Source organism: Nicotiana tabacum, chromosome 11 (genome assembly GCF_000715075.1).
Source record: "Nicotiana tabacum cultivar K326 chromosome 11, ASM71507v2, whole genome shotgun sequence".
In the NCBI taxonomy this organism is placed as follows: domain Eukaryota; kingdom Viridiplantae; phylum Streptophyta; class Magnoliopsida; order Solanales; family Solanaceae; genus Nicotiana; species Nicotiana tabacum.
The window spans coordinates 12,926,459-12,940,571 of record NC_134090.1 but is presented as its reverse complement, the minus strand read 5'-3'; the positions used below and the strand labels follow the sequence as shown (position 1 = coordinate 12,940,571).

The window sequence follows — 14,113 nt, the reverse complement described above, 5'->3', positions numbered from 1 at the left end:
CATTTCCTTTGAAAAGGAAAAATAGAAGGACCAAGCCTCAGACTCACAGCTACGGGGCCTGGCCAAGCTTCTTCACTTATGTGTACCGCAAAGTCAGTAGAATGCTCTGACCTAGTCATTAACTGTATAAGCCAAATTTTCAGCAAAACAACCTGTTCTCCAGAGAGATCACCGTAAAGTTTACGCGATTTACTAAAAGGAGCAAGCGTAGCAGCCGCCTAAAGTAACACTTTACCAACACAACAACTTTATATAATCAGGGAGTTGAATATTAAAAAACATTTTGTTGCACAAGTCAGATACAGGTTACAAAGATGACAGACAACAAACATATGTACATTTCATCTTGGGAGGTATGAAGGCTTTCCAACTCATGGCCATCTTTCCATGCTTCTCCATCATATTTCTCGACTGTTGGTTCCGCCCCATTCCAGCATGTCTCCAGCTTAGAAACCCGTATCTTCATCTGGATCTGGACCTCAGTCATAGCAATCAGCAGATAATGAGGAATTCCCAGACTGAAGCAGTAGCAACTCATAAAATGGCTTCAACGGCGCTGCTGGCACATCTGGCACGCGGTAGCAGACCTAACATTGGCATATGTACAATACTCACAAGACCAATGTCCTGAATCATCTATGTTTCTGGAACTGCTTGACCTCGATGTGGTTCCCTTCCCTCTACCGCCTTTTGCTTTGCTGCTCCCACCACCCAGGCTTTTCGAGCTAGCTGCCCTGCTGTAAGCACCATGAGCGTCCACATCCGCGAGACCATTTTCTAAGGCTTGGACCAGATTCTCAAAATAATTTCTAGTCACGCTGTCATCATTCAAACAGAATAAATTATAAGAGTACTCTCCTTACTCATCTCTACAAATAAACTAGAATGGATGGAATATCCCTGCATTTCAGCAAAGATGCTTAGTAAAATGAGGAATAACCTCCACCTGGTAAACAGTTCAACTAAAGTTGGAGGTTAGCAAAGGACAAGCACAGACCCTAAAGCTAATCAAACCTTGATTGAAAGGATTCGTTAATGCAGTACAACAACCATACTAGTTTTCTCTTACTGAAAATATGAATCACAAGAGATTTTGCCAGCTCTGATGCTGGAAACATTAGCTAACACCAGAAACCCCAGATTGAGTGTGACTCTCAATAAACTAGGTTGCTACACTAGCACTAATCCAATTTAAATTTTGTTGCATAATCCTATACGGGTATGTTCCCTAATTGGTGATAATCTAATCAAAAAAATAATTTGACACATGTTGCATTAAAGAATGCTTACTCTATTGACTTGCTGATCCCACTGAGAAGCAGGTCTCCAGGTCTCAAATTTTCTATGACGCACTACATAATGGGTCGTGTAATAGAATAAGAATTTTGTGAATGGAAAATTTAGTAAAGACAGAATAGTCGCCCATTCAACTTGCCTTCTCTATTAACTGATCCCAAACAACAGAACCACTAAATTTGGTCTAAGCCGTAAAAAGGGTTGATCATTTTAATGGAATATCATAAACCCTCAAGCAAATGCAAAAACTTCTAATTACTATTCCAATAAAAAGAAGCGCAGGAGCCTCTCCTAGTTCGAAAGAAACTTGCAACCATTGAAACCTCGTCTGCTAAAAAAGTTAGTAATAAAATGTTCAGCAAGCTTTTAGTGTTTCTTAAGGAATGTTAAAAAGATATCCTACTGTATTGCTACAGCCTCACTTCAGTAGGGAAAAAAGTAGTGTCTTCCTATAATAATCAAATGCTATAGAATCTGTTCATCTGCTCCTACCGATTTGAAAAGCAAGAATAATTTTGTTCTTCTCCTAAATCCCGGTAGAAAAACTGGTATAGCATAAATGATTTATCCAACTAACAGTCTTCTACTCATCATTTTAAGAGACAGAAATCTCCAAATCTCTAGCAAAGAAAATTTACAGAGCAACACTTGAACCATCATATTCACCAGCCACTTACAGAAATAGACTAGAGCTCTAGGTTTAATTCAGAATCTAAATACCTTGTAAGCCCGGCAAGCTTTGTCCGGAACTCATTAAACTCTTTTGTCGGGCCTTCTGCATCGAGGTACCCCTGGAGTTCCTTCTCCGCACACTGATGAAGCCGTTCAAGTCCAGACTCAGCCTCACCTACGGCATTAATGATAAGTGCCTCAATACAGCAAGGGAAGCATCTAAATGTGTTTCTGAAGGGAAGCTAATTCTGAAGGGAAGCTAAGGCAAAACCTTGTAAATACTCAAAGAACTGCCTCTTGGCATGTTCATGCTCGGGTAAGTAATAACCATATGCATATGTCCATTTTAGCACACGCCTACATTCAACTATCTGCAAAGATTTAGCCGTCATAATCAGCATATATATACATGAACCACGAAAGAGTAAGAACGTTAGATATTGATGTAGAAATTAAGATTACCTGCAACCAGGCCTCTATAATAAATTTGAGCTGTGATTCGGGTTGACACTGTTTGTCACTCAGCTTCTCAAGCTGCAACGTGCAATAAATATAAATGCTTTCCGGAAATTCAGAGAAATAATTAGCTAATGACAACTTGAAAGAAAAAGATGCCTGAGTCCTCTTTCACACCCAATCTTGTATGTGATGACTTCTGTGGGTTGCTGGTGATGAATATGCAATATAGGGAATATGAAAGATAACAAAAAGCTTTTGTTTCGCCTCAAATGAAAAAGGCTTTATATCATCACAGTGAGATATACCCCACACACAAAGATCAGGACAGAACACACCGCTCGTGCATGAACATAAGTCGGGAGATAACAAGCAGAGACAGTTAAAACACTTCCAGAGGAGACAGACTAAGAAGAACAATGAATTTAAACTCAGCAGCTCAGTCTAGAGAAATGGGGACAAGACTTCCCAGGGAAAATATTCTGCACATATAATGATAAATCCTTTTCAATTAATCTGTTCATCTGAATCTGCATTCTTCATAAATTTAATATGATCATTTTTCCTCTCTTCAAGAAAGAGAAACAAGCACTTTAATCAAGCAGTTTGTTAGTTAAATTTAAAAGGTAATAGCAAATAGCAGAAGATTGTTACATGTAAAAGAAAATTTCCTTACATGTACTGTTTGCATTTGCTGAAGATCTGCAAGTGCCTTTTGCCGAGACTGAAATGAGACATAAAGAAGACATTAACATTCAAATAAGCAGTTAAACAAAGACCATGCAGTATTATGAGTAAGACTTCTCCCGATAAATAATAAAGCATCAGAAACAAATGCAACCATATTCTGCGGCAAGAAAACATAATTGTGCTTGGTCTCTATCCCCATGATGCAGTCTTTGCCCAGTTCCAGCCGGAAATGTATGCAGGGCTATGAAGACACATAAAGAAGTTTAACTGCTTGAACAGATAAGATAGTAAGAAAGCCATCTCCAAATGCGTTCATGATTTTGAAATAAAAGAGATTTTTTTCTGGATCATTGCTTCTGAAACTTTCCAATTCAGACCCACGAAAGGGCAATGCTTCTAGTGCGTGCATACTGCACAAGATGATTTGACAAGACAGCAGGAAAATTCATTCACTTGAAAGAATAATCTCTCATGAGGAGGATCCAAGCCCCAGGTTCCCAGTTCTGAAGGTATCTAAGATAAATATCACACATAAAGATGACAAAAGAAGTTATAAATATGTCTTTCTGGATTGGGGTGACTTCACTACTAAGGAAAGAGGTCATATTTTGGGACAAATTAAAACAGAAAGCAGGCACTCTCTTTTCATCCCATTAGATTATGTAAAAACCAATCTCAACTGTACACGTCCATATTGAATGAATGGTTGGAACTATCGAGATGTCCAATCAGGTCAACTTCATGCTGACAATTGCTTAAGAATATAACTTAATAGTGCTAGTATTTTTTTTTAAAAACTGGTAATGTATTATATGTATTAATAACAGAAATCTGGTACTAACTACGAAGTTGGTACCAGAGAATTACAATGATTGGAACCTTTCTACACCAAACTAAAAGAAATGGTTCCATATATAATAAAGTTCTAATCCTGCAGTGAATCTAAGAAATCAAGCATGCTAATCTCATCTCTAACATCCTGTAGGTTGCACCAAAAAGCCAAAAGCCATACGCATGAGTATTTCATTTTCTGTACAACTTGGTGCTAGTACATCATCCATCTATATTTCTCATAATGCATCAGTGGCTCTTTAGATTGTTAATAATAGACTCCCATTAAGAGCAGAAGTCATGCAGCATCTACCACAATTTGACACATTACCATGGACATTATACTCTGTTGCTACTATATGTGATGACACTAAAAGCAAGATCATGTGCAGCAATTTCATGTGAAAGTAATTTTATCAATCATCCATGCAAGAAGCCATCACCTCATGCTTAGGATACAAATTTGGGTCTGTGTAAAAATTACAATAGTATCTGGAAAGAACTCAAGCAAATACCAATCTTCTCTTTCTATCTTGTTTCTCCTAACGGTTGTAAATTTGAGATAGCTGATAATGAGAAAGCAACCAAAATACGGGTGTCATAAACCTCTACCTACCGACTGGTTGGTGGCCCATCTTTCGTAGTAGTGTGTATACCTCTCTAAAGAATTTTTTGCCATTTCTCTCCTCTTTTCAGATTCATCAAACTGGAAGCAAAACGTCAGTTAGTTAATGACTAAAAGAACTGAATTGGCAGACAGATCTTGAAATAGAAAATACTAAAAGAACAAAGATCTTACCACCCCCTCTTGCTTTGCTGCCTCGTAACGGTTGCATGCATAGAAGCCACCTGTTCTCTCACCGTGATCCGTCCAAGGGCCAAGGCAGAGCCTGCAAAGATGTCGTCTTAGGAACAAAGATTCACAAGAATCACAATGAAACAAGATTTGGTGGATTTTTTTTTTTTGTGTGTGTGTGTGTGTGGTGTGGTGGGGGTGGGGGTGGGGGGGTTCCTGCTGCTTGGTGTGTATGATAAACGAAGCAGATGTAAAAATGGAAACATGGCTGAAAAAATTCTATTTGCACACCCCATACAATATGGTGCAAGTAGCATAAGCTAGGAACAGGAACAGAAATTTCATGTATAGCTGATACACTTACCAGCAAAACTCAAATTTACAGGGTGGTGTGCACGTGATATGCATGCACCCTTGATTTTTCTCAATTGGCCGCTTGCATTTTGGACAAGGCTTAGAATTAGCTAATATCCTGCAATATCACCAAGATAATGATGTTTAATGTCACACACCGGAAGTGGAGTATATACCCACATGGGTATCCAGAAAATGCAGCCTTAATTTGAATGGAATTTATGCTTACATGAAATACACAAATATAATAGTATAGAAAGTTAGGTCATGGGGAGTTGAGAAAACACAAAAACATAGTTGAACACCAAATATATGTCTGCTTGATGCATCTAATAACACCAAATGTATATGAGAGCACGCCGCCAGCATTCATCCTGAGACAGGATCCTAACTGAGATAAAAAAAAAAAAAAAACATAGAGTACCACTGGGCCAAATAAAAAATTACAGCCCTTTTGGCTATTGATCAAGAAAACAAAAATTATACTCTTATCTTCATTGGATGAGCAGAACCCTATAATAATTATCATGCAATGCTACATTAATTTTCCTGGGTAGTTAAGCTGTTAGGTGAGTTATATGTGGATGATATAGAACTGATCGACGAGACACGAGGCGGTGTTAACGCAAGGTTGGAGATTTGGAGACAGACCCTGGAGTCTAAAGGTTTCAAGTTGAGCCGGACTAAAACTGAATATTTGGAGTGCAAGTTCAGCGACGTGACTCATGAAATGGACGGGAAAGTGAGGCTTGATACACAAGTCATTCTCAAGAGAGGGAGTTTCAAGTACGTCAGGTCAATAATCCAACGTAATGGGGAGATTGACGCGGATGTCACACATCGTATTGGAGTAGGTTAAATGAAGTGGAGGCTCACTTTCGAGGTTTTATGTGATAAGAATGTGCCACTAAGACTTAAAGGTAAATTCTACGGAGTGGTGGTTAGACTGACTATGTTATATGGGGCGGAGTGTTGGCCTGTCAAGAACTCTCATGTCCAAAAGATAAAAGTAGCAGAAATGAGGATGCTGAGATGGATGTGTACACATACCAGGAAAGACAAAGACTAGGAAATGACGATATTCGGGTCAAAGTGGGAGTAGCCCCTGTGGAGGATAAGACGCGGGAAGTGAGGCTGAGATGGTACGGGCATGTGAAGAGGAGATGCATAGATGCCTCGATGAGGAGGTGTGAGAGGTTGGCCATGGCGGAATTGAGGAGAAGCAGAGGTAGGCCTAAGAAGTATTGGGGAGAGGTGAAAAGGCAGGAGATGACGCGGCTTCATCTTACTGAGGACGTGCTTAAGTGAATGTCGAGAATTAGGGTAGAAGGATAATAGGTAGCAGTTGTGTCTTCTTTTCGTGTGGGTAGTTTCGGTATTAGCCTTGTTTCCTAGTATTTTCTCTTTCGTGCGGGTAGTTTTGGTATTAGTCTCGTTTCCTAGCATTTTCTTATCCACAGATTTCTTTCACTGTATGTTGTTTCTTTCGCCTCGATTACTTTATTCATCCTCTCTTGATGTTGTTACTGTTTTGTTGTTTCGGTTTCTTTATTATCTCTCCTTGAACCGAGGGTCTATCAAAAACAACCTCTCTACCTTCACAAAGTAGGAGTAAGATCTATGTACACACTACTCTCCCCAGACCCCACTTGGTGGGTTTACACTGGGTTTGTTTTTGTTGTTGTTAAGTTGTTTGGTCAACTTTACCAGGGACTTCCAAGTAGTAACAATATCCATCACTAAAGGTCACATGTTCAAATCAAAAGGACATATAACATTAAGCATATGTTTCTCTTCCCAACAAGCCTGGTTAAAATGTTCTGCTTCTATGTTCTCTTTGAGACCGTTCACAAGAACAATCCCTTCTTTGGATTAAGATAAAACCTCCTCCATACTCCCAGATGAATTCAACATTCACCATGACACAAAATCTACCAACAGGGAGAAAACAAGTTGGAATTAAAACTTAGACGAAAGAGCAATAGGGGATCTTTTCTTAAAAGTTCCAAGCAGGAAAATGGCTGCAGCTTCTTAGGAACATCAGAGTTTTTATGCTCCAACTTTACCTTTGGAACTTTTGGTCCCACAAGCACTATTTTCCCAATAAAAGGAAGATATTCAGGATTATAGTAAGTTCCAACCAAAGGTATGAGCCACTTCCACCTATGTTTCCAAGATGGTTGAACCCCCTCTATGGAGCAACAATTTGATCAGGGAACTTACTAACTTAATAGCTCCTTCACGAAGTTACTATCTCTCTTCCACGACTAATATACCAAAGTCAGCTAAACCAAGTAATACAAAAGACAAAAAGAGAGGATTACAAATTCTGATATTGCATACCAATTCATGTTTTCAGATTCAGCACTGTTCTTCAAAATCCACTTGGACACAGTTCCACAATCAACTGGACGATGAGTTTCCTCGGTACACTGCAAATAAATTCGCAAATCATAGTGACTACAGAAATGCAGAAACAGAACAACCATTAACTAAAGTAGTTAAGTTTAAACATTGCAACTCACATTCCAGCAGAAACTATATGAGCAGCCGCAAGTAACATCATAGCTTCCGCTACCAACAATAAAGTCAACTGCATAATCACATCCTGGAGCAGGACACCATTTTGTCTAAAGAAGACCAGAACAACCTTTAGGAACTTAATAGACACACAAAGCATATACTAAAGATTCTTCTAAAAGAAAAATAACAAAAACAACTCAAAATATCACTATAGGAAAGAGGGAAAGGGGAAGAGGGGGGGAGGAAGATTTAGAAGGCAAATAGCAAAAGCTTTATGCAAACGATTACCTTTCTATTGTCCTCCACAAAGGACCTGATAAAGTAGTGCTTATACTTCTTTTTATCATCGTCACTAGCCAGTTTGTTTATCATATCTAGACCTATAGCAGCACTACAAGATGGATCAGGACAACGCAGCATCAAACATCCAGGACCATCACTGATGGCCGTGCCAATATACCCTGCACCAAATAAAGAAAAGATGAGAAGCTCCGTGGGATGCCTAAACAGAAAAGTAGGAAAACTAACCATACCACGAACAGTGAAAATATTACTTCGGTCACATGAGAGATTTAGGAAAATATTTTATATCAATCTTCTCAATTATACTTCAACATTGTTCTATGATGACAAGATTAACCACAAAACATCTCAGAGAATGTAACTGTAATTTTTTCTCTCTAGCTCTGCATATCCATAAGTTCTGAGATCAGCTTTGGCACCAATTCTTTTCTATTTAAGTGGGAAAAGTCTCCGTACACAAATGGTATCAGAAAACCTAGACAAAGCATCCCTCCATGAAAGCCACCAAATCAACTATGCCAATAGGAACTTCATGGGTGAGTCAAAAATTAACCAACAACAAGAGAGCTTAGCTATACAAAACATTTCCCAACCCCTCAAAAGCTCTATTGTTCTATTCCCCCAGACTACCAACATAAGAGCAAAGGAGTTGCCTATAATATAATTCAGAATCAAGAACAGCCCTGAAAGGAGGATAAGAGGTTTAATCCTCGCATTAGTATAATGTTGTCTTTTTCTTCTTCTTTGGGATCGGTAAAGATAATTAATTTGATTCATAGCAAAAAGAATATGCTGTGAGAAATGGACATCCAAAACCATAGTTGCACTACAAATTGTGTCATGAGCTCAAAACCATGGTCTCTACATCCTTTATTACCACCATGTTGCACCAAAAAAGTAAAAAAGAAGGGCAACTAGACTTCACAGTAATTACAGATTCCTTTTTGCTTTCAGAAAAGCTAGCAGTTCTTTCTATCCAAATGGACAACCATGTAGCTGCTGGAATGAAGTTCCAAATTTTGACATTTGACTTCCCGAAATCTATCCTGGACCAGCACTGAAGGAACTCTGGAGTACTGTTATCTTCTTCATCCCAACATCTTTTAGTTCTCAACGAGCTGGATGAGCTCCAAAGGAAGCCTCAACCACAACAGCAAGATAACCAGCATGCGTAAGACAGTAGAAATAACTAAAAAGAATTGGGTAATTTTGACTGCTGAGATAACACTAGTTTCATGAAACATAGAATGCCAGATTTCTCAAGGAGAGCGAATATTTAACCCGAACACCTTTCATACATTCATTAAAAAGTGGCACTTCTCCTAAGAGACTAACCTTGCCAACAGGTGAGACAAAAAGGATGACCACAAGCAGCAGCAGTGATCTCATTACGAGGATAATCATCAAAGCAGATCCCACATGTAAGCTGCAAGAAAGAAAATTTGCATCTTGAATTCAAGGAAATAGTAGCGATCAATGTTAAGACTCTAGTTTTCATCCAATCTAAAGGAAGAAAACGCTCTTCCTCTATGAAATTTAATTACCTCTTCTTCATCAGGGAGCGGCACATGATTCTCTAATAAACCAACAATCCTGCGGACCTTTCCTTCATCTGCAAACCATTCATCATTCACTTTGCTGACACTCCTGTCAGTAAAGGCTAGGATATTCAGCATATAAGCCCCAAAACCTTCCCAGTTTTCTACTATGTTGTAAGTAAGAGCAATGTGCATCAGACTTTAAGAACCTAGATGCCCAAGCATTCTATATGACTAGAACAATTTGCATGCTCTACAAATTTACTGATGGCCACAAAAATTAACTGAGGACAGGGAAAACTTCTAGCTCAATACCCATTCTATATCAACATCTAGTATATATAATCATAACTACAAAATAATGCTTATGTCTTATTAAAAGAATTTACCAGTTATAATGGCGAAGCAGAATACCAGCAGCTACCCTTGAAATGGAGAGCACTGTAGATATCTTTGTAATACTATCCTCTTGGCGTTTGTGAATATCAGCTTCATTCAAGATGCTAAAATTTGACTAAAGAAAAGGTAAATCAAAGTATCAGCCGAAAAAGTTTTTTTTTTTTTTAAATGAGAACTTGTTGTAACTTGTAAGCAAGCATTTGGTAGAGAAAATAACTTGATAAAACCCATGGGTGTGGCCTCATGGTCAATGAAGTGGGTTAAGAACTATGAGGTCTCAAGTTCAAATCTCAGCGGAGGCAAAAAGATTAAGTGATTTCATCTCATCTGTCCACGCCTTGGTGGACACAGTTACCAGTACATGCACTGGCGGCAGGTAGCATGTATCCCGTCGAATTAGTCGAGGTAAGCAGAAGCTGGTCCGAACACCATGGTTATCAAAAAAGAAATAGCTTGTTAAAGATCACAACCACTGGATAACCATGGTTACCCACTGGGAATTCAATAGTTAATTCACTTTATCAAAAACTAGAATAATTAAGCAAAGTTTAGCAGTAGCTAATGTACTAAACGGCTAAACCTAGTGTTTTCCAGATTTATTATCAGATTACAACAAATGTGTAATTGTATTTGGCTTAAAGAGATCCATATGATAACTTAAAGCTTATTAATCATAAGCATACAATTTCTCTAGAATTACACTATAATTATCAAATGAGATTCCATTCCTATTCAAAATCTCGTCCCCTGTCTCTCTTCGAAGTCCACATGAATACTTGCAACATCTTATGGCCGTTCACAAGACCCAAATAATTAAGTCCCTTCCTTTGAAGAAATAAACTTCATAACGGGGCCTCCAAAGGAGCGGGAGGACCACACAAGTCTGAGATTTGTTTTAGATCTACATAACATGCAGACTCAACCGAAGTGGACGAGAGCAGCATCAAGAAATTCCCTGCTGTAAACAGAACTCATCCTTAAAGTCTTTTTATTACACTTACTCCACAAGTTCTTCTGCTCTATCCTTCTATTATTTCTTTTGGATCTATAATCCCTCAGGACATTAGGTGATTCAGGTCCCTTGTCAAGGTATTACTCTTCAATCTTAAGAATATATCCAGAATCTCAGAATTCAGTAATGGAAGTGGTAAAAACATCAGCATTAAGAATCAGAAACAGCAGCCAGACTATCACTTCCCTGCCTAATCAAATCTATAATACCTCCAACCCGAAGGTGCTTCTTTTCCACAACCTGTTCTTCTAAAGTTTTGGCATCAAAAAAGACATAATGTGCAACTTGGTTTAGCCAGTGGTATTTCTTACCAGGCACCACACAGAAAATGTTCCTACACTACTCGAGCATTCCTTGGAGCACCCATATTCAGCCCAAATATACTTACTTATTCCTTCCACAATCCATGATAAATTAGGTTTCAGTTTTCACAGCATGCTGGACCTCTAATTCTACTTGGACTGCCACAAATACGATACTTAGAGCCCGTTTAGCCATGAAAATTTTTTCACTTTTTTCCGAAAAATTTTCACTTTTTTTTAAATAATGTTAGGCCATAAAATTTCCAATTTTCACTTTTCGAAAATTTGAAAAACTCCAAAAAGCTGTTTTTCAAAATTTTCACTCAGATCATTCATAAAAATTCAAAAACAACCCAAAATTATATTCATGTCCAAACACAACTCTAATTTTCAAAAACCATTTTCACTTGAATTTTTTTTTTACTTTTTTCGGAATTTTACAATTCTTATGTCCAAACGTTTACTTGGAGTATCCTTTTAAAATCTTTTCCCTTTTTTTGATAAGTAATTAAAGATATTATAAATTTATGTACTAAGCCAGTGCATCAGGCATAATTACAGGTTGCGCAAACCCTCAATTGTATCTAGCATTCCATCTACATCATGTTCAATTACCAGATTGCACCAAAAAGCTAACAAAAAAATACATCTCTGTTTAAGGTTGTGAATGTTGCTCGTTGTGCCTTCAAAAATTCTATTGTTTCTTTCAAGCCAGACAGTCCACCAAATGGCTTGAGGTATGGTATTCCAAGTTCTTAGAGATTAGCCTTTTAAAATCTTTGAGTAGCCCCATTATTATTCCATATCAGACTTATAATATCCCTATTTTTTGAGAAAAAACATATAGTATCCCTATTCGGAACATACTTTTGTCATTATGCCATATCAGACTTATAGTATCCCCATTAGGAACATACTTCTGTAGTCGATGCAGGAGGTGAGATATCTTAGTTTCACAACACAGAAGCTTCAAGAGCTATGATTAGAGAAGACACTTGCACCCAATCTTCTGCTCAAAGAAGTACCATTACAAAACCCTTGTTTTTAAAAAAAAAGCATAATGTGGACACTAGACTCCGCAACCTAATAGCAGAAAATCGGGAGAAAAGAGCAAGCACTATGAGTACCAAGCGAAGGCAATGGTTAATGCTCCTGTCTGTCTTCAAGAAACTAAAATGTATTCTTCAGGCAACCCCAATTATTCTTTTTACTTTTCATGACAGTGGTATCCGGGCAACTTGTGTGCGCCTTAACTATTCCACCGGTACCTGCTACCTCCCACTGCACAGATAACGGGTGACTTTGCCTAAGGCTTAGGCAAATACAAATAAAGCAGTCAATCACATTGTGTTCTTTTGCCCTCGCCGGAATTTGAATAAGGCAACCCCAATTAGTCCTATAAAGCTCTTTCCTTTCTTTTCCCCTTCTACTAAATATGGAAGACCACGCAAATCAATTCTAAGCTCGTAGTACAGATATTTCCCCCTGTCGTCACAAATCTAGGTTTCAATTGCCAAAATAAGGATTTGGAAACAACAAAAATGTTAGTTGAGCACCGGAACTCTAGTTGACAAAAAAATGGTTATAAAACCTTAATTAGCAGCTGAAACAATCGTCCATTTAAATTTATTTTACTAACATAAACTATTTCCAGTAATCATAAAAAGAATAAAAACCGCTCCAAATTCAAAAGTTCCTAAGCTTACAGCTCAAAAATGAAGAAACAAAAAAAAACTAAAAATCATAATTTATTTATATTATATTCAAAGTATGTACCTGAGAACGGTTATGAGCGAGGAGCGTATCGGAATCATCGTCGGATTCGTTGTCGTTGAAATCGTAATCCATGACATCATCTTCGTCGGAGTCATGGGCGTCGCCGCCGCTGTAGAAGTCATCGTCGAATGATTCTCCGTCGTCGGTGGCGTCCTGCATCATCAATTCATCCTCCGATGCCATTTCTCCTTTTTCACCCACGCCACCCCACCCTTCTCGATCTGTATATATACACGGATGGGATTGGATTGTGCGTATGTATAGGTTATGGGTTCAATAGAGAATAGAATGGAAATTGGGGAAAGTGAAAATGAGTGACTTTCTTTTCTATTCACCTTTTGTTATGTTGATGGAAAACGACAGGAATAACAACAACGTTACATGTAATACAACAACAAAGAAAATTAGGAACCAAATTCTTTTCCCTTAGATTGACGTTACATCAACAAATATGCTAGTATTTCTTTTTAGAATAATTAACCTAAATAGCTATTTATTCAATCACTTAAATTTAAAATAGTTGATGGATGAATAATATATAAATAATCAAATATTAACTTTGTATAATTACAAGACAAATAAACAATGAATATAATTGGTTATATAAAGATTCCCTTTTTTTAATCTACCGATAACTATAACGAAGATGATTCGATATGTAATTAACTTCTTAACATCTCAATGTTTTTACTTGACTTGTCTCGTAATCAATTGCTTGATCTTAGCTTGTCAATACACATTTCTCGATTTATGTGTAGTCGTTGAATCATCTAATTTGCCTTTTCTTTTTATTGTTCTTGAACTTCCCCTTCACTAACAATCTCGATTAAGTTTTAGAAGAACGATTTAAAAGATTATTTTTTTTACTGTTCTTGAGCTTCCCCTTCACTAACAATCTCGATTAAGTTTTAGAAGAACGATTAAAAAGAAAGAGAGATAAATAAGAAAAGAATAAACTTGTAGATGGGCCAAAAATAATTCTAGCATGCCTGTGAAAACAAAGGAAATTACGCTCAATGACTTTGATTTTAACCTCCCCTTGTTCATGGGCAAACTTTTTAATTTATAAGTCAAAATCGTTATCCATGGGGCAGTTGATGGCCAATACTTGTAATGCGCATGTGGCAAGCGGGGTCAAAAAATTAATAGTGGTATCAAAGTGTCC

At 37.7% G+C, this 14,113-nt stretch overlaps 1 protein-coding gene across 2 annotated transcripts; it reads right to left on the bottom strand.

Moving 5' to 3' along the window:
* Nucleotides 1-230: 230 nt before the first annotated feature.
* LOC107806892 (putative E3 ubiquitin-protein ligase ARI8) lies at nucleotides 231-13,306 on the bottom strand. Of its 2 annotated transcripts, XM_075224801.1 has the most exons (16): nucleotides 12,949-13,306; nucleotides 9,849-9,973; nucleotides 9,466-9,568; nucleotides 9,257-9,347; nucleotides 7,907-8,079; nucleotides 7,621-7,725; nucleotides 7,439-7,527; nucleotides 5,106-5,213; nucleotides 4,745-4,835; nucleotides 4,562-4,651; nucleotides 3,266-3,355; nucleotides 3,101-3,148; nucleotides 2,431-2,502; nucleotides 2,240-2,339; nucleotides 2,017-2,143; nucleotides 231-818 (listed from the first exon to the last, which is right to left on the bottom strand). In XM_075224801.1, the coding sequence occupies exons 1-16, from the start codon at nucleotides 13,129-13,131 to the stop codon at nucleotides 548-550; spliced, it is 1,866 nt and encodes a 621-aa protein (XP_075080902.1). In that variant the 5' UTR covers nucleotides 13,132-13,306; the 3' UTR covers nucleotides 231-547. The 2 variants fall into 2 exon arrangements, with proteins under 2 accessions (XP_075080902.1, XP_016486651.1); XM_016631165.2 differs by lacking the exon at nucleotides 3,266-3,355.
* Nucleotides 13,307-14,113: the final 807 nt, after the last annotated feature.

Excerpts from the sequence above, each read along its gene's own strand:
- LOC107806892 (XM_075224801.1), bottom strand. The coding sequence starts at position 13,131 with ATGGCATCGGAGGATGAATTGATGATGCAGGACGCCACCGACGACGGA. Across the intron at positions 2,503-3,100 it reads AGCAAATGCAAACAGTACAT|CTTGAGAAGCTGAGTGACAA; the intron begins GTAAGGAAATTT and ends TGCACGTTGCAG. Across the intron at positions 819-2,016 it reads AAGCTTGCCGGGCTTACAAG|CGTGACTAGAAATTATTTTG; the intron begins GTATTTAGATTC and ends GAATGATGACAG.